Raw genomic sequence first — 23611 nt, 5'->3', positions numbered from 1 at the left:
GTTCACATTCCCATAACTAAATACCATGATGCACGCTGCCCTGAACCATCTCAGTTCGGCTGGTGTGCCAACATGCTCCTGCAAGGTAGACTGAAGTGGAGAGTGGCCTTTGGACAGTCTCTACAGGATTTCCACTTTACTAGTAAGCAGAGGTGGGAAGTATTACAGAAATAACATTCTCAGTCCCAGAGTTAGGGGGAATCAAGTATCTGGTCACTAGTAAACACTGCATTGTCAGGCACTGTAAAGGGTAAGTTATTGCCACAGTGTAGGGGTAAGTGAACTGCAAGGGTAGATATGGGTAATTCCGGCATTCTGAGCAGATCTAGATGAATACTGCAAAAAGTACCTGTGAGCTAGAGCCTTGCCATATGACCGAATCTGATGGGACCCAACTAAACTGCTTGGGTCATGTCAGGTCTGAAAACTCTTGCTCACGGGGTCAGGGCAGCGGCAGCTGCATGCCCTGCTCCTGTCAGCCACGCCACCTCATTGTGTTCTGTGTGCACTGCAGAGTGACTCTGCGAATGAGCTGCAGCACGTCTCCACAGCACATACAGCACAGCTAGGTGGTGGTGTCTGGCAGGTGCAGCGCATGCAGCTGCTGCTTCCCCAGCTCCACAGGCAGGAGGCAGTTGGAGACGGATCACACGTATGGGATGAGGGAAGCAAGAAGCCCCCACCAGGTCAAGCCCCAAGGACATGACATAGGCAGCATAGACACAGGTCAACATGAAGTGTTTGGTTCTAGGTTGGGTCAGTTCTGAAAATGACTCAATACTCTTGGGTCAGCTTCAGGTCAGTTGTGGTTGGGTTCGGGTCCAGGTCTGGATTGCACTTTAAGATTAGGCCCAAGCCTTAGTTTTTAATAAAATCCATGAATTTGTTCTGGTGGGGCCCACAATATGTTCTCTTCACTTTCCTCCAACACTCACCCAGGCAGACTTTCCTTTGAAAATATGAATGAGAAAGTGTTACCAATACTCAGGGCACAAATAGATATTCATGAATATTCATGCTTAAAGAGTTTGAGTGTCCAGCTTGAAATCTCTTTCTGGGCTTGGGAGGCACCCAGTCAGGAAGCAGAAACAAATATGTGATTTAGGAGACCAATCAAGCTGCACAAATAATGAAGATCGGAAGCCATAGTCATGGTGTTTGTGAACAATCCCGAGCCTGAAATATGTTGATTAACCATTACGTTACCAAATATGTTGATTAACCATTACCACAACAAACTAATCAAAACAAATGTTTGTGTAGAAACAGCAAAAGGATTAAATTTGTTGAACAAAGAGTTTGTTGCAAATAGTTCACCCAGCTTTAATTCGAGCAGCTAGCACCCAACTCTGGAAAGGCACAGTGTTGTGTGAGGAACTTTCTTCCCCTGTTCTTGGATTTCTGGTCACCAGATTGATCAGACAGCTGAGCTGGCATGATATTAAGCTACTGGGGATCAATGAAATTTATTTTTATGAGCTACTAGGAAGTGACATAGGGTCATGTTGAGCTCGTTACTTGAGGTATTAGGAACAACACTCTCTTAAATGAGTAAAGAAGGTTCCTAGTGCAGCGTCCATCATAGTTCCAATTCTCTGACCTTCTGTCTGTCTTTGAGGCAGGCAGTATTTCTTCTGTACAGTTGTTGGTGGAAGGGACTTGAATATATTATACAGAGTGGACACTAAAAGAAAAGAGTCTGGGCAGTTCCTGGAGTGACTGAGGATGTGGGTGAGACACGCACCCTGCCACAATCTGGTATATCACCCTGAGGATGTTGTTCCTGGTTCTTCCACACATCCAGTCTTTGCTACCTACTCTGAGGTTTAAAATATGGCTTTTTCCTGATTAATGTGATGATTAAATGAAGTGGTGATTTCTCTGCTGTTGGTTTAATTAGATGGACTCCATTTCTGACGCAGTTTTCACTGTCAAAGGCCTGTTGCTAACTATAGCTGTGAGTTCTTACTACAGCAATAAAAATAATGAAAAGCTTGGATGCTGGCAGAGCTGTTAGACATTTGAGCTGCAACAATCACTTTTAGGTTTTCAGAAACAATCTTTCTTCCTTGTGGTGTCTTCAAATATTCCCATACCCAAGTACCTACAGCAAACTTTCTTCTAGTACTACAGTTCCCTCTGAACCTTTTCTGGGATAACTCTAAACCCTTCCAACTATTGTTAAATCTTTCCTGTTCCACTGAAACTCTTGTCTCAGATGCTCTGATACAATGATGAAGGCCACGGAAGTTCCTAGACAGGTGGTTACATTTAGGCTTTGTGCTCCCTTTGCCTGTTGTCAGTTTCTGATGTCCTGCACTTCACATGCTCATCTCTGTGACATCTCAGGCAGGTTGGCTAAGGCATCTTCTCAGAGATGTCCTAGAACTAACACTGAAGTTGTGCTTCCACCATAATCACTATGTGGAGCAGTACGTGCACCGCACATCCATTTGCCTTGCCTCTGTATGGACACCATTCCCACATTCATTTCTTCCTTGGTTTACCGTCTCAGCATTGCAGCTCTGGAGTTTGATACCACTGTGCTGCGAATACACAGATCCCTGCTTTTCTTTAATACTTTAGTAAGGTCAGAGGCAATGGTCATTCCTTTTTCTACAGGAAAGAAATATAAGGGATGATCTCTCTTATGGCTCTGAAAAGAATGGGCAGTTCACACCTTCAATCCTCTCACTGTGTAGAGGTCCTACCTAATCCCACTGGTTTCCAAAATTTTTCATTCTTTCGTATCTAGTTTTTATACCACGATCATCTCTGTGGTATCTAAGCTGTTTCCTTCATTTTCATAACCATAGTTAGTTACTCTGTGACTCAGTTACGCTTAAATTGAGGTATGTGGAAAGGTTAGAGAAACTTTTCTCTTGTCTCTTTTAGTTGAGAAGAAGTTCCCTACATGATTATGACTACTCAACTGGAAACACCCTCACTCAAAGAAGTAACCTGGCTTTGGTATGAATGAAAAGGTTTAATGTATCATATTGTTTATGGTTCATGAAAGATTGCCTGTGGGCAACAAATCTCTGGTGTTTACTTACACAGAGATTAATACAGACTTTTATTCATCAACTCATTTGAAACAGGATTTTCGAGGTCAAGTTTAAGTTATCAAATGTTATCAAGTTTAACAGCCTGTTTCTATCAGGTGTCTGAGGATTATTAACACAGATCCTAAATATTGTCCTTCATTCCCTACAGTGTTTTCTGCAACAAAAAACAACAACAACAACAAAAACAATTTTCCCCTGGGCTTATTTCTGCAGTATTTTTTCTTTGGAAGATATGGGGATTGGTGTCTGTTGAGATCTCATTGACTCCTGGGGCCTTTGACCATCGAAACAAATCCAATCAGAAGTATCAATACTGAAAACACTTTTTTGTATTTTAGTTATTGAGACATTGCATTTCAGTCCCATCTGCGAACCAGATTAATTTGAAAGCAGCTGCCTGGGGCAAATTACTAATTATGGCGGATAGAATCTTGGCAGATGTTAATATCCTCTTTATGTAAACATTTGATGTTAGCCCTGATTGACATGAGCAAAACAGCTACCCAGGAAAGTGTTGATGGGTAGACCGAGGACAAAAAATTAATCCAGATAATTGATAGAAGTTCATTTCTTAAAGAACAGAAATAGGGTTCAGAATTCAGCATAGACTGTACATTTTATGTTAGAAATGAACATATTGCCATGAGTTACAATGTATGGCAGATTCATGCAAATTGCATGTATTTGCACTAAGACAAAGCACTCAGCAAGGCACCTGCATTATTCTGTAAAAATCGCATAGGAACCAATTTAAAAAAAACCTTAAATGCCCTCGGTTCTAATTCAAAATCCATTAAAGTCAATGGAAAGACTCCTATTGTCCTTCAGTGGGTTTCACTGAAAGATCAGGCCCTCAGTGAGGGAGTTATCTGGAAATACTATTGCTTCTAAACATAAGATTAAGATTATTATGGAGAAAACTTTATAAACATAATGTAAATTTTCAAAGGAGTGGATTCTCTTTTGTAAGTGTAATTAATATCCACACAGGTTGCACCTACAGGCTTGTCTACATGGGGACAGCCAGGAAAATCTGATTGAACTAAAAGTGTGAATTTGAAGTGGATTCATTAAGCTGCATGAAATCCCTATATGGACAATGTCATTCAGAATTAAAGTGGCCTGAATTTGTTTTCTCTTAATTCCCATTCGAAGTACCTGTGACCACATTGGGAGTTGGATCAGGTCCTTAGTGAGCATGGATGTTATTCTCTACTGGGAATGAAACATATCAACCTCTCCCTACAGTCACTCCATTGATTAAAACAAAGGTCAGAGTCCCAGGACATGACACCTCTGTGGCTGAACCCAAAATCTCCAAAAGGGGTCACTGTGGGTCACAACTGCTGTGACATTAAGTTAGCAATGGAATTATTCTGTGTATAAGTGGTGTAGTCTCTTTAACGGTTTCATCTAGAGACCTGTAGTATGGTGCACAGAAAACTGTTGCTGTCCATTGTAATGATCAGACAGAAGAGACCTTGTGAGAAATGCCAAGTTCCGTGGAGGTGAACCGAAAAGGAAATAGAGCTACTTTAACACCTCATTGTTCAGATATAATGTGCTATGTCAGTTCCCTCAAAGAGGCTTTTGCTTGCCCCTGTCTCTTCTAAACTTCCAGTGTAAACAAAATCGCATTTCTTTCTTTCTTTCCAGACACATCTGATACGAGCCAAGCTGCAGCGCTGGAGAAGTGTGTTGTTATAGTAACTGGCATATGACATATCACTGCAATTGTCATAGCGCGTTCAGAAAACAGCAGTTTAACATCAAAACTGCAGTTTAACAAAGGCGTGAGGAGCAAAGGTTGCCTGCTGGGTTTAGTAATGGCATACGAAGTCCTTTGCTGCTGTGTCGAGCTCACCAATTTGAATCGGGCTCTGAGAGGCAGGGATGGGACCCTGGCACTCTCACAGGGAAAAAACAAACAAGCAAAAAGCAAAAGCTCTTGCCCTACTTTTGAAACCACTGCAGACCCTACTACTTGGAGATATCGTTATATAGTCCCAGGCCTGAGCTGGGGCCAGGGCAGAGCCCCCATAGGGAGCTCCCTTGTGTGTCTGAGGGGTGCCCAGGCTAGACCATCCATTAGAGTTATATGGGCCCACGGCGCCCACGTTCCAGCAATATTCAGAGCATGGGGGCCCGGCTCCACCAATGTTCAGGGCCAGGTCTCTCTCCCCGGCCCCACCTGCCGTCCCCACAGTGTCCCCCGGCCCCGCCTGCCGCCCCCACGTACCTCCCCCGGAGCGTCCCTGCCTGCGCCCTGGGCAGCAGGTGGCTGCCCTGCTGCTCCGCGTTGTGTTCCCTCACTGGCTGCTGCTGGCTACAACAAAGGGAACGGCGTCGGCATCAGGCTAAGGTGGCTGCTGCGCCTCCAGGGGGCGTGGAGGCACACATGTGATGGCAGCCCCTCTCTCCCACCCTAGCATCCACCAGGAGACAACTCTGACTCTGAGGGGACTTCCTGGAGTCTGGACCTGAGCAGCTGGGGCTTGGGTAAGTGTCAGACTTGTGACACCCTGCCCCCCCTGCATGCAGTCACCACTCCTGCCCCTCACTTGGCAAGGGGCATCCCCATCCCTCCCCTCCCCCCAGTGAGGCTATGGTGAGGGACAGCAACAGGGGAGGAGGTGCACACGTGATGGCAGGCCCCCCCCTCTCCCGGCACTCACCACAGGGGAGGCAAGGGGGCTTCCTGGACTTGAGCAGCTGGGGGTTGGGGGGCAGTCATGACACCTGCCCCCCACCCGCAGTCACCGCTCCTGCCCCATGCTGGGCAAGGGGCTGCCCCATCCCCCTCCTGTAGAGCATTGCAAAAGAAGGGGCTCCGTTTTGTTTTAATTTTAGAAAGCATTTGCTTTTGAATGTTATTGATCCAAGAGTGCTTGGTTGTTTCCATATTCAAAAGAGTATTAATAAAGTTGATATACTTAGTTAAATAATTTTTTCTTACGATAGTGATATTGTGCAATATAGGGAAACTGTTAAATGCTTACTGTTTCCAGTCCATTTTTACATTAATTTTAATATATATATATCGGCTTACAAGGCAGTTGGGGCAGGGGGTGGGATTTGGAGCCATTCTGGGCACTACCAAAAATTATACAAACCTGCCACCCCCTGCACTCTGCAGCTGGTTGGTCCAAGCCATTCTGTGAATCGTTTGTGGGAGGAGTGGGCTTGTGGTGTCTTCTCCTCAGCCCTTCCACTGTGCTCCCCGGTGCACAGTGACTACAGTTGTGGCAGGCACTTCAGCTGGCTGTGCAAGGAAGGAGGGATAGGCTCTTTGTACGAGGAGCCGTGTACAGGCCAGCCACAGCCCTCAGTATTTTCAGACAGAAAGGGTAGACCATATCAGGCTGTCTGTATATGTCTATAAGATTAGTTATGTCGGAAGGTACTAGTGGCCTGCCATCGTACAAAGACAGTCACAGACCTCGTTCAGGTGAATGGGTGTGATAAAGTGCTCTCCTTTGTGCCCAACATCAGGAGCACCTGAAACGCTTTTATAGGGCAAAACAACTGATTCCCCCAGTGTGATGTCAAGAAAGCGTGGCGCTAACAGGGTTTCCAAAGCGCATAACTCAGGGCTGGGAGGCTGGAAGAAGGCTGTATGTTAAGCAGCTAGGAGTGAGCAATCAGAGCCCCAGAGCTCTCTCTCTGGCCCCTGGAGAGAAGCTGAGCAAACAGAACGCCTCTCTATGGAACAGAACTGACTGTGTCTGACTTCAGTTTTCTGCAAAAAAGAGCTGCCCGTGTGCAGTTTTGTGCTTACCACTGTCCAGGGAAACAAACCCTTGTGTATAAATAAACAGATTGCGCTCAGAAAATAACCTGACTCCATGTCCCTGATTTCTCCGCCATACAGAAACCACTCTGCAAGGCTTGGATTTCAGCTACTGCTCAGCCAAAAAGGGGCAACATTTTTATTATTACTTGGCATGAATGTGGACACTCCAGGACCGTAATGTCAGCCGAGGAGGACCTGAACACGTGCACACACAGGCATACAATTCAACTTCAGCTGCTATTCTGTGCTAAGAGGATTTCTGGGGTACTCTTGTAAAAGATGTTTGGTGGGGAGCCACCCTAGGACTTCCCCAGGAAAGGATCTAGTAGAATGTGCATTGGCACTGCTCTGAGGTTATCATAAGGAGTCTGAATTCTGACACAGGCTGCTCCGGGATTAGCTTTGTGGGTTGAGCCATGTGTCCTTATTGTGCTTAACTAGGCACTTCTTTTCATTTCATGTGATAAAACTGTGCATGAAATGAATACCAATTCATTAGTATTGATGAGGCTGAAGAGCTAAAAACCCAGTCCTGCAGCCGTCTGCAGGCAAACTCCCAATGAGGTCTAAAGAAGGGCCCGAACCAAAACCGCAGATCAGAACAACCTGAAATTCTGAGATGGTATAGCTAATAAATCCTGGTTTGTCCACCAGTTCTTATACTGACCCAGGGCCACTCAAAATGGGAATGAATCGGGGCTTGTGACAAACCTGTTTTTTGTCAGAATCTTTAAGGCCAGGAGGGACCATTAGATCATCTTGACTGACCTCCTGTCTATCACAGGCTGTTATATTTCACCCTGTGACCCCTGTATTTATAGATTCATAGATTCTAAAGCCAGCAGGGACCATTGTGTCACTTAGTCAGACCTCCTGTGTATCACAGGCTTTGGAACTTCCCCAATATAATTCCTAGAGCAGATATTTTAGAAAAACATCCAGTCATGATTTTAAAATGGCCAGTGATGGAGACTCTATTTTGACCCTTGGTAAATTGTTCCAATAATTAATTACTCTCGCCATTAAAATTTTACACCTTATTTCCAGTCTGAATTTGTCTAGTTCAACTTCTAGCCATTGGATTGAGTTAGACCTTTCTCTGCTAGATTGAAGAGCCTATTATTAAAGATTTGTTGCCCAAGTAGATGCTTATAGACTGAAATCAAGTCACCCTTTAGCCTTACGTTTGTTAAACTAAATAGACTGAGCTCCTTAAGTCTATCATTATAAATCGGGTTTTTCTAATCTTTTAATCGTTCTAGTGGCTTTTCTCTAAACCCTTTCCCATTTATCAACATCCTTCTTGAATTGTGGGCACCAGGACTGGACACAGGATTCCAGCAGCAGTCGTACCCGTGCCAAATACAGAGGTAAAATAACCTCTCTACTCCTACTCGAGATTCCCCTGTTTATGCATCCTAGGATTGCACTAGCTCTTTTGGCCACAGCATCACACTGAAAATTCATGTTCATCTGATAATCCACCATGACCCCCGAGTCTCTTTTCAGAGTCACTGCTTCCCAGGATAGAGTCCCCCATCCCGTAAGAACAGCTGACATTCCTTCTTCCTAGATGTATATTGAGTTAGACCAAAGCATGTCAGTCCTCAGGAGACTAAACTGTGGCACGCCCCCATGGGGAGAGACTGAGGTGTTCCTAATGTCTGAGGCACCTGCAATGGCAGGGAACTGATTAGGTGAGATACACTCTGATGATACTAATGGCAATTCATGCTCTATGCTGCAGAGCTAGGCAACCGTCCCCACCCCCCACACAGACACACAAGGTCCTGCCAATCTGACCTGGGGGGAAATTCCTTCCTGAACTCAAATCTGGGGATGAGTTTGACCCTGAGCATATAAACAAGAAACACCAGCCAGACATCAGAGGGCAGGTCTACGCTACCTCTTAAGTAGATCTAACTTACGTCACTCATGGGTGTGAAAAAGACACCCCCCCTCCCCTGAGTGATGCAAGTTACAGCGACCTAAGTGCTGTCCACATGAGTGCTATGTCCTGTCTCCAGCTATAGCCAATCTCTGATGCTTCAGAGGAAAGCAAAACAAAAACAAAAAACCAATCCAGAATGCATCTAGCCAACTGTGCACTGGAGATCAAATTCTTTCCTGACACCAGCAGGTGATTATACTAGTTTTGATTATACTCACTGTCTTAATGCAGAGCTGCAAGTGTAATGAGCATGTCAAAGGCAATCCTGTTCTCCCCCCACCCTTGAAGAAAGGGGGTGACTCTGACAATGAATCTGATTTTGTGCCATCTGGATCCGATTCACTGGAACCAGGTGTATTTTGTGTGTTTGGGGATTTTATTGGGAACATTTTGCACAACTGTATGTAAAATGTAACTGTTATATCAGGATGAAAATTGTTTTTCCTTAACAGACATGCACAGTTCCCACTGGCATTAATGGAACACACACACACACACACAAAGATATAAACGTTGCTGTAGAAAGAGAAGATAGATACGTATATAGTTAGTGCTTTGAAATGTAGCACTAAACTAAAGATGTTGGGTCCAAACCTCAGCTGATGTAAATCAGCCTAGCTCCATTGGCATCAATGGAACTATATCAACTTAAAACAGCAGAGTGGTGAATCACTAGGAATAAAAAATTCTGGATTACAAGAGAACTTTTTGAAGCCCACATAGAATCACAGCACTTGTGTTTAACCTCAGCATTTTCCCATTATACTGAAGACCCTTTCAATAAAGCTTGAGTTTATCTTTAGTTCTGTGCTACCTTCTGCCATTCTGGTATATCTCTGAACAAGATAACCAGTCTTTCTAGAACAGTGAGAAAAGACTACAGTTCATTTTCCCATGTATGGTCCATATTTTGCCACTAACATCAGGATAAAACAGAAGAGTAGTATTTCAATTTAACTCTGTCAGAAAATATCTATCTATCTATCTATCTATCTAATCTTCCAGCAACATATTTCTAATTAGTATTCAAAGGATTTGTAGAATGGTATTGTTTCTGAATTGTAAGTTATCTTTGATTTGGAGTATTTCTTCATTGTTTGCTTTGGATTATTTACAACTATTATCAAAAAGCTGCACACTGGGGCGTTTTGTGGTTAAATCACATTAATTCCTCAATTCTTTTATACAACAGGGAACATGTTCCAGTGGATTTCAGAACAGAAATTAAGCATTGGAATGAACAGATAGGTAGATAGATGTTCTAATCAAAGGACAGGAAAAAATCTACAGTGCATCTAGTATTACGTACACAAAGCAGTCCATTTATCAGTTAAATTAGTTGTAAATGAGGATGAGAGAAAAAATTGTACAGTGGGCCCTGATCTTGCAAACACTTTTGCATGTGCTTAATTTTAAGCACATGGCCGGTCTCATTGACTTCAGTAGGACTGCCCATGTGATTAATGTTAAGCACATGTGTAACCCATGGTCTGTTACAGGTCCCCCTCTGTGCCAAACCACAGAGGAAATGAGTTATTGCACCCCACAACTACAGTGCTTTATTTCAAGCTGTAGTAACTCATGCTCTTTGCTCTAGAGGTCTCCAGTTCAATCGCCAGTCTGTTGTATGGCCATGCCGTGTCAATGCATGGCAGTTGTCATACGTGTAAGTGATGAAGTCAATGGGACTGCTCACCTGCTTAAAGCTAAGCACATGCATTGGTGTTTGCAGTGTGGGGATTTATCTTTGAAAAGTGATTCCATGTATTAATAGCAAGAAAACAATAGCTTAGGTTTATATATTGGAATTTAATTTAAAAAACCACTAAATTGCTACACAAAGTATCTATCTGTAAATCACTTTACCCACATCCTTAGTTTGGGATGTGAAAATGAATAGTATCTGAAACTGAAACTGCAGGGGGAATTTAAGTAAGGCAGAATGTGATTACGCAGATTGGAAATTGAGCAGGAGACCAGGACTGACACAGCTACTCTTACAAAAAGGACCAAAGAATCTTTCATTAGGATCTTCATTTTGTGTTTCCTGTGTCGTACAGCACCTCCAACAGCACAGTACCCCCACACCACCTCCCCAAACTCTTCTGGGACACTGGCTCAGAACTGATTCAGAGGGAAATGTGCTCTCTACAGAATCAACAACATCCTGGGATTTTGCATAGTGATGTCATATTCAATTCATAGCCAAGCCTTATCTAGCTGAGTCTGTGACCTGTCCAGACCCTCTGGAGCTTCTGATCAACTGGGTAGCTCTTACCAAACCATTAGCTAATATAAACATTCCTTGCCTGAATATTTGACTAACCTGCTTTTCACCACTTGGCTTCCTGTAACTCAGAAGCAGCTCCACCGCTCCAACCACCTCCTTCCGTATTGCATACAACAGAGCATCTCCCACGTAAATACTGTGGCTCAGCAGTAACTCCATGATCTCCAGGTTTTCATTCTCTATGGCTATTAAAAGGGCACTGCGTCCGAGAGGATCCATACAGTTAATGTTGATGTTGTAGTAGATTTCAGCCTCTTGCAAGGCATGTTTCACACTGGCATAGTCCCCCTTCTCCACAGCAATGAGATAGGCCTTCTCTTCCAGCGAGAGCTCTGCCTCTGCTCGCACAATCTGCAATGGGATCCGGTCTCTGTATGGTGAATAGTTTACCTTTTTGTAGTATAGCTGGGCCATTGTTCATAGTGACTGTGCAACCTGTTTGGAAGAAAGAAGAAGGACACTTAGAGACTGAAATTACAGCAACTACTAGCTTCCGTTCAAGTGGGACAAATTGCTGAAGGTCAATTGTAGTGAAAGTTTCTGATCCCTGCGTCCAGGCTTATTTTCAGTACAATGAGTTTAATACTCCCCAACACTCATCAAATGAGGGGCTACATGGAAAAGTAGAAGTTGTAGTGTCATATTCCTTAGGACAATGCACAAAATGACACTGGTTGTACTTTAAATGCCATGCTAATGATATTCTTTATCTGCTTACCAGCACCAGCTGTTGTTAGTGGACTATCCATCAAATGTGTGAATAAGTGGATTTCTCACCTCTGCTATGTTTCCACTCAGTGTTTTTCCTCTCCCTTTATAATCATTGGGCCATGTCCTCAGCCAGTATAAATCACCATAGCTCCATTGAAGTCAATGGACCTGTGTTGATTTACATCATCTCAAACTGGCCTGTTAGACTTAATGAATTTTCCTTTTATTACGCGCGCTCTCGCTTGCTCTTTTTTTTTCTTTCTCCCTTTGAAGAAGGGCTTCATTTCCCCCGTGTTTATACTCTGACCTGGTCATGGTTTTATTTTAAAATCTTAGCACATTTTTTTAATTTAACTTTCTCCCATTTATAAATAGGTCCTGAAGATGGGCTCACGTTCACAACACACTCCAGCTCCCTAGAGTCAGCAGGGCTGCCTGCAGCCTAGGAAAAAACTTCCTTTGAACAAGTGTAGCAAATTGAACTTCAGCTCCATCCCATCACTACTTACTAGCCCACCAGGCTACCTAACAAATAGGCCAGGTAGCACATGGGTTGGAAAAGCACCACGCTGAGGGTACAGGGGCCTTCAGCCATTGTTTAATGTTGTTGTCTGCAGGCTGGGGCCAGTGAGGCCCACAAAGTCAGTATCGTAGCAGCACATAAGTTAAAAACACCGGTTAGAGCTGTTTGCCCAATGCAGAATTGTTCCACGCAGAAAATTTAACAGGGTTTGTGTCATTCTGTTTTATGCCAGGTGGCAAGGTGAGATTTTTAAGGGGAGAAAACAGATGGAGAAGGAGGGTTTTGTGATTCACACGCAGGCCTGGGAGTCAGGAGGTCTGGGTTTTATTTTTAGCTTTGCCACAGATTCCCCATACAAGAGCTGACATCTTTTTGTACTTGTGCTTTCAATGATGTGATCAACCTCCATTTTTTATGCTGAAGTGTGGGTATGTCTGACTCCTGTCCTTCAGGAAATATCTGTATCTTGAATTCAGAACACCATATGTTAAATGTTTTAAATAATGAAATGAAATTTTAAAAAGTATGCTGTCGAGATTTACAAGCCAAAAAATAGACCAGCTTTCCATCTATCAGATCTGACCTTCTGTAACCCAACCAATTATTCACTTGTTCTATCCAAAATAGAGAGTTTATTATTTTCTTACTGCTAGACTACCAATAAATCAACCAGTTTAACATGTTGTCCTGCACGTGCACCGGGTTTTTTTGTGTTATTGTGATGCCTTGTTTATATGTGCAGTAAAACTATCAGTGAAGGTGGGGAAAATATTTTCATTCCATCCACTTGTTGTGCAATGAGTGCAAATACTTTTTATTGTAATCTGCATAAATATCTAAATCTGAAGTGTGTGTTCACAGCATCTCGCTACTTAGTGTGAAATTTAAATTTCACTGAATAGGCTGAGGGGCTAACCAGTCAGACCTGATGTGGCGGTTTCCTATTGTACAGAATATTGCACTACAGGTCTATCTCTGCTCTCTACGATGTGGCTTCAGAAGTGCTTGCCATAGGGCAGCTGCATTTGTTAGATTAAGGATTGAATCAGATTCTCTTTTAGCTCGAGTATTTAGGGCAGGGGTGGCCAACCTGTGGTTCGGGAGCCGCGTACGGCTCTTCAGAGGTTAGTATGCGGCTCCTTGCATAGGCACCGACGCCGGGGCTGGAGCTACAGATGCTAACTTTCCAATGTGCTGGGTGGTGCTCACTGCTCAACCCCCTGTTCTGCCCCAGGCCCTGCCCCCACTCCACCCCTTCCCCCCAAGGCCCCTCTCCCTTCCCACAAGCCTGCCATGCCCTCACTCCTTTCCCCTCCCCTCCCAGAGCCTCCTGCACATGTGAAACAGCTGATTGGGGCAGGCAGGAGGTGCTGACTGGTGGGGCTGCCAGCGGGTGGGAGGCACTGGGGGCTGGAGGGCGGGAGCTGATGAGGGGCTGCTGACGTATTACTGTGGCTCTTTGGCAATGTACATTGGTAAATTCTGGCTCCTTCTCAGGCTCATGTTGGCCACCCCTAGTTTAGGGGCTTGTGTTTTCTGAAACAGGAAGATCCCAGTTCTATCCCAGCTGTCACCATGAAATTGTGGGTGAGTACTGGCATGCAGCAAAGTGACATCTGTGAATGTCTTAGGAGGCCATATATTTGTTAGAACGGGTTAGGCATGTCAGAAAATGCTCTGTGAGAACCCCTGCTACTGATGAATATGGGCGTATTTCTCAATTTACAAGAATTACAGCTCCACTCACATCTGTTTAAACCATTAGAAGCACATATGCTTTAGACACAATCTGAGATATGGTTCAAGCCTTACACAACCAGTCGTAAGTACTTTGGCTTCGTTTCTTGACGCTAAACATAGTGGCTTCTGTTATTTTGTTGTACATATTGTCTGTGGCATTTGCGTGCTTAAGTGACGTAACTTAAACAGACAGCGCAATGTGCTAGGATGGTAGCCAGTGAGTAAGGCAGCCAAGCCATTCCCAGACTGATCATTTTCTGTGTCCCCCCACTTCTGATGTAGTCTAAAAATCACAGCCCTTGCTGACATGGTTATGCCAGTTACATTTGTTAAGTGTAGATTTGGCCTAAGTGACTTAGGAGCCAGCACCTATTGACATTAAATAAGACTTAGGCTCTTAAGTAGTCAAGAAACTTTAAAATGGGGCTATACGGCTCCTATGTCACTTAGGCCTGGTCTACATTCCCCCAGGTCTAAAAGGCATCATTCTGGCCAGAAAGATGGGAGCTACAACACAAGAACGTCAGGAGGTTGCAGGGAGTTAAGGGGCTAGTTCCGTTGTCCTGGAAAGATTTCCATGGATGTCAACAGGTGATGGAAAGGGTCTGAAAGCAAGGAAGGATTGAAGTGACCCTCAGCAAAGTGAGAGTGATGCAGAGGACCACATGAGAAGGGAAACATCATTCTCTTGTGAAGATTGATGTTTCAACATGCCTGAGATCTTTTGGTGAGAAATTCGAGTCCAGCTGGACATCTTTTACTCCTATTTCTATTCGATTTCATGGAATTTTTTGCAAATAGTGGGCCAAATTCTGCAATGATTTTTGATCACTGCCACCCTGTGGAAATCAGTGGAGTGGCACTGGGTGTAAATCACTCCAGAATTTAATCCATTGTCTTTCCAATAACTTTTTGTAAAGGAAAAAACCCACAATTCATATTAACTTCTAAAATAGGTAGCTCCTGGCCCCCAGTATAGCTTAAGGCTCTGATCCATCAAAGCATTTGCTTCATTTCAAGCACGTGAGAAGCCCCATGAAATCAGAGTAGGAAAACTTCATCAACTGAATTATTTGCTCCAAATTATTCATTCAGCTCTGTTAAATGCACTGTCACTTGTACAGCTGCTCCCCCCTCAAACAAACCGCTGCCGGGGGTGGAAAGTTTCACATGATAGCGTGCAATGTCCAAGCTAATATATTTCTCATTGGGTTACACTGCAGATTGACCAAGCTGTTTGTTAACTCTTGTTTGTCTGCTCAGATTTAGATCTAGAATGGATGAGGAGGGGTTGTAGATGGAAGTTCTAATCTCGTTATATCTTTCCTGTAAAATCGGGACATAAAGCCAGCCATAGCAAAATGATCACATATACTCAGATAGCTAACAAATTACCGCAAGTGCTACTGTATAGTGTGTCACTCACTTTCATACTTCACTAGCCTGCTGTGAGCAACATCATACACATAAAGAAGTAACGATTGCTGATCAGCAGATTTGCATTGACCATTGCTGCTTATTTATTCTAGAGAGAGAAACTTGCCCTCTTATGAGCATTTAGGGAAATGAAAAAAAAAAAATATTGGTGAACTCAAACTCAGAAAAGATCTGTGTGTAATTCCCAGGGACATCAAAGGGAAGCAGCAGCGAAGTATTTGAAATGTAGCAAAAACAGAAACATGGTTGCTGTTACACAGTGACTTTAATATACTGAAATCTGCCCAGAAAGCTTGAAAAATACACATTTTTCATTTGACTTCCTTTCACAGAGCAAAGTCTCCTCCTAGCCAAGTTAATATTTGGGACTAGGGAAAGGTGTTCTGAATGGTACCTGTGCTAGATTTCAAAAGCATCAATGACTATATAAACCCCATGTATCCACACAATAAAATGCAGAGCATTGTGAAGAACAAGAGAACCGGGTAATAAATTGCATATCACATGGTCCATACTTTATCATTTACCTTTGACTATATTGCCTGCCTCAAGCTCATTTATTCCCTCTTCATCAGATCTACTTGTAATATTCCAAACCTTCAAACAGCTTCAAAAAGCCGCCATTTTTATTTAAGCTGCCTGTTAAAGAAATGGGAGTTTTATCCCTTTAAATGTATCCCATTTAAAACCTCTATAAATGATCTGAAATAGCTTTTCTGTATCCACCGCATTAAGGTCTGAACTCTCGGCATCTTCCAGGGTATTTCCCATTGGATAGATTGGCATTGCCACTTAGCAAAGGGATAAAGTTCCCTTTCTAGTGCTGCAGAGTCAGGAGACATCAGAGCTCAAATATGTCAGTTCTCCACGACTGAATACTGCCCATCCTTGACTTTGGGCCAGTGTAGTTTTGGAAGGAACAGTCCACAAACTGGGAGGAAGAAAGAAGCCTTTCTCTGAGTTGTAGCTGAAATAAAAAATGGCTCTTGTTTGAAGCTATTGAGAGATTTCATACATTTCATGGCATATGCAAAACCCAGAGAAGAACTCTATCCCCATACCATTCTAAAGCATACAAACATAACAACACTAGCTTAGGTTGCACCAGATGAGTAGTCTCCAAGAGGTGCAAAAATAATAAAAGAATTAAACTCCTTTCAATGTAACAACATTATTTTCCATAACACTTCTTCCTCTGGGGGGATGCACACTGATAAGCTTCATAGAAGAAGTGGATTTGAGGAGGCACAAGGGTGGCATGGAAGATGGCACAAAGATAAGACTGAGAGAAGGAAACAAAAGAAATGGTCAGGTGGGAAGCTTCAGTGACATGAAAGAAGCATTGGGGATGTAGGAAGAAATGAAATCAGGGAAATCTTATTACTAATAACTATATCTCTCCATAGATAGATACTAGCAATGATGGGGACACACAGCTGCCAATCATAAATGCTGCTTTCTGCCACTGGGAACATTTCATGATATTTCACCAGATTTTCACAAGATAATTTCTCAGGAATTTTTGGCATTTGTTTGCTTCTGCCCATCACATTTCACAGAATATAATCCAGGGTGTGACATTCTAAAATTCTCATCCCTTGAGACTTCTGGTGAAGACTTAAAATGCAATGAGTCGATGTTAGGTTTTTTCCTTCTAATAAAATAGGACAATCTAGATAACTGGTTTATTTTTTATCATTTGTTTTCCCTGATGATTGACAGATAGACAGGCGACATAAATCACCAGGGCCTAACTATGTAATGAAAGCAGAATGTATATGTACATATATATAGTTTAAATTCAGGAACTCATTGCTGACAACTGTTGTGAACATCTGCCTAAGTGATGAAAACAAGAATCAAATACTCAAGAGCCACCTTTCCTGCTTGATGGAGCTCAGTGTGAACAGCCGAACGAAATCGCAGATTGGAGTAGTCAATCAAATACTGTATCTGTCACTGTGCAAATAGCACATTAGTTCTTCCCTTTTAGTGTAAGTGCATTCTGGAAGAGGTTAACAAAATTGTGTGTGTGTAGCATTAAATGTTGTCAATGCATCTTATGTCACTTTGTCCTATGCTTGTATGGCAAATTTTCCTCCTTGGTATCTCAATAAAGACATCATCTGCACTTTTCATTCTCTACCTGGGGCTTGAGCTCTTTGAAAACTAGTAGGTTGAATTAGCTCTTTAGTCATCCTTAGAGACTGTGAATTTAATAATATTGATTAATTTTAAAAGGTTGTAAACCTGTATTCTGACATAGTCCAGAAGGGCTATTTAAGTAAATATTATTACATTTACTTAATGGACCTACTGAGTCTGTGATTGGATCCTTCTTTTAAGTGCCTTAGTTCTTAACTATGCCGGAACAAGCATATGGCCTCAGGACTTTTGGAAAATAATATTTATTTTTTATCTTCCACAAAATATTTTTTTCCTTTTGCAAAAGAGACAATACATACTCAGTACAACACTTTTTCCATGGAGTTCAGTGGGAATCCTAAACCCCCTGCAAACTCATGAAGTCCCTATATCACAGCCACCACCTTTCTGGTCAGAAGCAGAACATTCCCTGACAATTTTTTAAAAACAAAAAGAGCCCGAATAAGCATATTCCCTCAGGAGTTTTGGAAAATAATATTTTTTTTATAACCTTCTGCAAAATATTTTGTTTCCTATCTCAAAGGGACACTACCCTCTCAGGAAGTTTAAACCCAACACTTAGGTAAAAATATATTCCCCTGTAGTGATTGCATCCCAAAGATTGTAACATTTTATTGGTACTAGGCCATGAGAACTAGAAAGTGAAACTGACTGCTAACAAAATTAAAATTGACTAATCTAATTTCGTTGCCCAAACTGAGTGAAATGCTGAATGCAAAGAGACTACATGGTGAAAAGCAAGTCCCCAATTCTGCGAGTTTCGCCCTAGTTGATCCAGCTATAGGCTAAATTAACTTTTAAAAATTCTTTCAAATTTAATTCCTAAGGTGGTTGTCCGAATATATGAGGTCATTGTGGTGTTGTATATGATTTTCTAACCTTACAGAGGCTATTTAAAAAACATGTGATACAGGCAAGAAAAATTAATAAGCACCCAACTCAGCCATTGCTAGATAACTCCAAAGTTGTGATACAAATTCACAAAAAAACAGAATTTTTTCATTAACGGTGACTCAAAATGTCACAAATGAAGACTGAAATTTCAGCTTTAACTCTGAATTTCCTATCTTTGGTGACATAATTTTGAAGTTATTTATGTGTGATTTGGAAAGCTTAAATCATTGATATAATTCTTTCTCCTTGTATAATCAATTGGATGAGTCACAACAAACTGCAAAAAATTAACACCCCCTTCCTTTTTTTAACATAAAACATATAACACACTTGGTGCTTTTGGCGATCTTGCTAGACGTTTTCTTCTCCCTCTGACCATAAAACTCAGCTGATGACTTGGGACTCTTATGCCCCAACTTGCAGGCTGATCTGCATAGGCAGACCCCTGTACTGGTGCTGAACCCCCTGATCTTCAATGGGGCTCTTTGCAGATGCAAGGGCCTGACTGAGTGGATCTCACTGCAGGATCAGGGCTTAAGAGTCTCACATCCTAGATGCCAGCTGAGATTTATATTCCGAGTAGAAGAGGTCCTTTTTTTAAAGAGGTGGCATTTTAATATTGTAAAATGCACTGAATGTAGAACTCAGCATTGAGGCAAAGTGAATTTTATATGGGTGTGTGACAGTCGGGGTCCAGATACCCCAGGGGGAGAAGAGGGAGTCTGAACCCCAAAGAATAAGCAACTGAATCAACTTATTGTATACAATATTATTATCTTATAAAAGTGTACCGAGTACAATGCCTAAAAACTGGTGTCAGGTTGGTCATGAATATCATTCCCTGATGGATGGATGGATGGATGGATGGATGGATGGATGGATGGATGGATGGTGTGTTAAGATTTATGTATGTGTGCTGAAAATACGTTCCTAAAATGTGTATTGGGGGCTGACTTGATAAACAAGTTTGTCCCAGTCTAAGGAATGTTGTTTTGCCTATTTGCCCGTCTCGCCAATGTAAATTGAGCAAGGTGATGCCAGAGACAATGGAAGTTACATTTCAATATGAGTCAACAGGGGAGGTGGGAAGTCAACAGGAAGAGACAAAACAGCAGGGGAGAAGAACTTTATCTAGGGATAGACACTTCAGAAGAATACATTTCCAAGGTTTGCTGTACTATACAAAGGAGGGGAGAGAACCAATTTGTTATCCATTGCTTATGTGACAAAAAGAGGCCAGTGCTATGGGAATCTGTGAAAGGTGGATCCATCAGCAGGGTGGGTTGAAGACTCTGAGAACTGACTGTAGGTGCGGAATTGCCCGAGACCACATTTATAATCTGTTAAATTTAGACACTAGAAAGCATATTTTTACTTTTGTTTTGTTTGTGACCATATCTTCCTTATTTTCTCTTGCTCTGTATCATTTACACCTATGTTCTTTATTAATAAACGTATCCTTAGTTTTACTATAAACCATGCTGTGTATTAAGTTAGAGTGTGTCCTCAGAAAGCCAACAGGCTAGCGTGTACGCTGTCTCTTTGGAGGCATCAGACTCAATCATTTCTGTGAGTGTCCAATGAGAAGGACCGGACCCTGCAGAAAGATGCCTCTGGGGAACTGGGGTTCACTGGATGTTACCTGCAAACTTGCAAAGCAAGATTCAGATGGGCAGAGTCTCAGGAAGTTTGCTGGTGAGGCAGACATCTGGTGGTATGACAGGAAGCTGACACACAGTTTACGCTCCAGCAGAGCTCACTCGTGCTGAGGCAGAGAGGTAACACGGTGACTTATGGTTCTGGTCTCCTGACACACGCACACACTCCCTTCCCCTGGGGCCCCCTCCCCTGGAATATTCTATTCTGTTCTGCTTAGACTCTAATACCATGCCCATCACTACGGTATCTGAGCACCTTTACAAACCATACATTTGCAATCAGAAGGAGAAAGTTATTCCACAGCAGGACAAAAATTTCTTCTAAAGCTTTTCTCGGAGGACCCTGCAGCAGTCAGGCTGTGGCTGGCTGATTGACATGCACAGTGTTTGTATCTCAAGGTCTGTTGCCAGTCAAGAAATTTATCTGCAACAAAAAAGGCCGATATTCTCCCTTTCATGTCTGATGTTTCCCATTGCTGCTTTTTTTTCTCCCTTATGGCTCCTTCTGCTCCAAACTCTGGGGTCTGTCAACCTTGATATTGTCTTTTAACAGAATTTTCCCTTTAAAATGCTGGATTCAGAGAGTATGGTTCTAAACCGGCGTGGCTTAAATAAAATATTTTCTATTTGCACCTGGTGGGATTTTTGCAAGTTGTGTTAAAAATACAAATTATTTACATTCCGGCTTCATCTTGTAGGAAAACCTCTTAATAAAGTCACTAATTGTTCCAGGGCTGGGGGAGTTGGAGGACACCTGAAGTGGGACTAATAAGAAGCCCAGTATTCTGCGAGGGAGTCTCCGGGGAGACAAGAAGAATCATGCTGGCTAGAGAGTGTCCTCCCATGTTTGTTATCCACTAGCTGAGACTAGAGCAGTTCTCATCTAACACCCTGCACTATCCAGGCCATAATACATGTACAGATGCTAGGATAGAGTATCTCCTCTAGCAGCTAGAAGTGTGGGAAGTTAGGCACCTAAATACCTTTGAAGATCTGGGCCATAGTACCTGAAAACTATGGCTTTTTGTAGCTAAGGGGGCAGTACTGTCTGCTGGTCAGAACAGGGGATTGGGAGTGAGAAGTTCCTGAGTCTGAGTCCAAGTTTTTCTACTGAGTGGATATGTGATCCTGAATAAGTTGCTTAACTTCTCTATAGCTCCTTTTTTATTCACAAACCCTCTACACAGGGCTGCTCTGAGGCTTAATGAATTAATGTCTGTTAGACATTTTGAGATCATCAAATGAAAGATGCTAAACAGGCTCAAAATATTATCACTAATTTATCTACAGATTTTAATCTCTTAAGAAGTTTGTCACAGGTGAGGATAGTCAAGTTCTGGAATTGGCTTCCATGGGAGGTTGTGGAATCCCCATCATTGGAGGTTTTTAAGAACAGGTTAGACAAACAGCTGTCATGGTCTAAGTTTACTTGCTCCTGCCTGAGCATGGGAGGATGGATTAGATGACCTCTCATTTCTATGATTCTATAAATTGCAGCAGTCCAAGCTCTTTGATACTGCCCCGCAGCACATCTGCATTAGGTGGCTGCAGTGCAAATTTCCCTAAGGTAGATAAGTCTGGTCCTCCTGGAAATCTCAAGCTGAAATGCCAGCCCATGTCCTGAAATCCTTTGCTGATGCTGATGCATACAGAAAAAGCTACCAGACCGACTCCTCTTATGATCTGAGAATGTGCCTTTAAAATAGACGTGGGGTAGGCTGGAGGCAAGGGAGAAAAGAACGTCTTATTGCGGGTATTCATCTTCAGCTCAGAACATTAGAATGGTCCATCAATTTAAGATAAGCCTCTTATACCAAGATTTATCAGCAGGACAAAGAGCAAGTGTCTGGCCTGTGAAGAATGACAATGTCAAATCGACTACTTACCTTCTGTACTTTTTCTTTTTAAACATTCTGATTAGAATAGTTGTACTGAGATAGGATATTGGAGGATATTTTGATTCATTACTAATTTTTCTTTTAAATTAAACATTTGTTTTTTAAAAAATCCCAATCGTTGCAAAAATAAAAGCCAATCTATATGTTCCATTCCATAGCCAAAACCAAAAAAAGGCAAGTGCCTGAATGATTATGCTGATGCTCTCCCTAGTGGGAGCTGCATTTCCCAGGGAGCAGACAAACTGATGTTCTGTAAGCCATAGCAACTCCATTGACTTTCACTTGCACAGCTGTGGATTTGGCCCACAAAAGTCTAAATGGTATCCACTGGACACGGATGGAAGTTAATTTTTCCAACATTTATTAAGCCATTTTGGAGGTCACATTTAACCAATGAGTGGTAAATTACAGAGAGCAATCTAGTCTGTGGCGTCTCCACATTGTGTAATTCAAACAGGTCCCCAGAATTATTTACCTGGATTGACAGAGGAAATTATCACTAGTTAGGTGCCCAAATGGGCATGGGATGCCTTCTGATTGTTAACAAGAACAATAGCGCTTACTAGGGCATTGATCCTGCACTGAGCAGGTCATGGGCAGATGCCTCCCTCTGGAGCAGTAGTGGGCAACCTGCGACCCGCAGGCCGCACACGGCCCTTAAGGGTAATCCCTTGGCGGGCCATGAGACCGTTTGTTTACATCGACCATGCACAGGCACGGCCGCCCGCAGCTCCCAGTGGCCGCGGTTCACTGATTCCGGCCAATGGGAACTGCAGGAAGCAGCGTGGGCCGGCCACCACTTCCCGCAGCTCCCATTGGCCGGGAACGGTGAACCGTGGCCGCTGGGAGCTGCAGGCGGCCATGCCTGTGGAGGGTCGACGTAAATAAACTGTCTTGTGGCCCGCCAGCAGATTACCCTGACCGACTACATGTGGCCCACGGGCCGCAGGTTGCCCACCACTGCTCTGGAGATTCCACATCAGCACAGGAGTCTGGTATTATAGAGAAGAGAGGCTTCTCCCAGTATGGCCCCATCTGGAAACTCAGTACAGTTTTCTTTCCCTACCCTTCTAATCTGCATACACTACACTAAGGCTCAGTGAATACTGGGGAAGTTGCACTAATGTAACTACCCTGATGTCAATTACTGGGGTAAATTGTACTAATAAAAACCCCATTTTGTATTGGTACAGTGTTCCAAACATTTGTGGCTTACTTTGGTGTAATTACATTGATACAGATACACCACTTCTAATTTCCCTAGTCTAGGCAAACTATTATGTATTCTGGGTGAGTGGGTTTAACCCAGTGTCTTCTCTAATCTGTGGGCATAACTGAGGGTGAGAATGGCCAGCTCTAGATTTTGCAGGTGAACTCAAGATAACAAGCAAAATCTCATCTCCCACCAAGGGAAACAAAAGTAGGAACCAATATTAGGGATGCCTGCATTTTATACATTCTCTCCAGGTCCATATAATTAGC

General features: G+C 42.8%; 1 protein-coding gene across 1 annotated transcript in view; it reads right to left on the bottom strand.

The window, feature by feature from the left end:
- Positions 1-23611, bottom strand: part of TRPC5 (transient receptor potential cation channel subfamily C member 5) — a 136905-nt gene that overhangs the window by 79791 nt on the left and 33503 nt on the right. Inside the window, exon 2 of the mRNA XM_005291806.5 lies at positions 11139-11537. Coding sequence (XP_005291863.2) covers positions 11139-11516 — 378 coding nt within the window. The 5' untranslated portion in view covers positions 11517-11537. The remainder of the gene's footprint in view (positions 1-11138; positions 11538-23611) is intronic.

This window comes from Chrysemys picta, chromosome 9 (assembly GCF_011386835.1).
Source record: "Chrysemys picta bellii isolate R12L10 chromosome 9, ASM1138683v2, whole genome shotgun sequence".
NCBI lineage: Eukaryota > Metazoa > Chordata > Testudines > Emydidae > Chrysemys > Chrysemys picta.
Note: the sequence above shows the minus strand (reverse complement) of the source record. Positions and strands in the feature narration are given on the sequence as shown.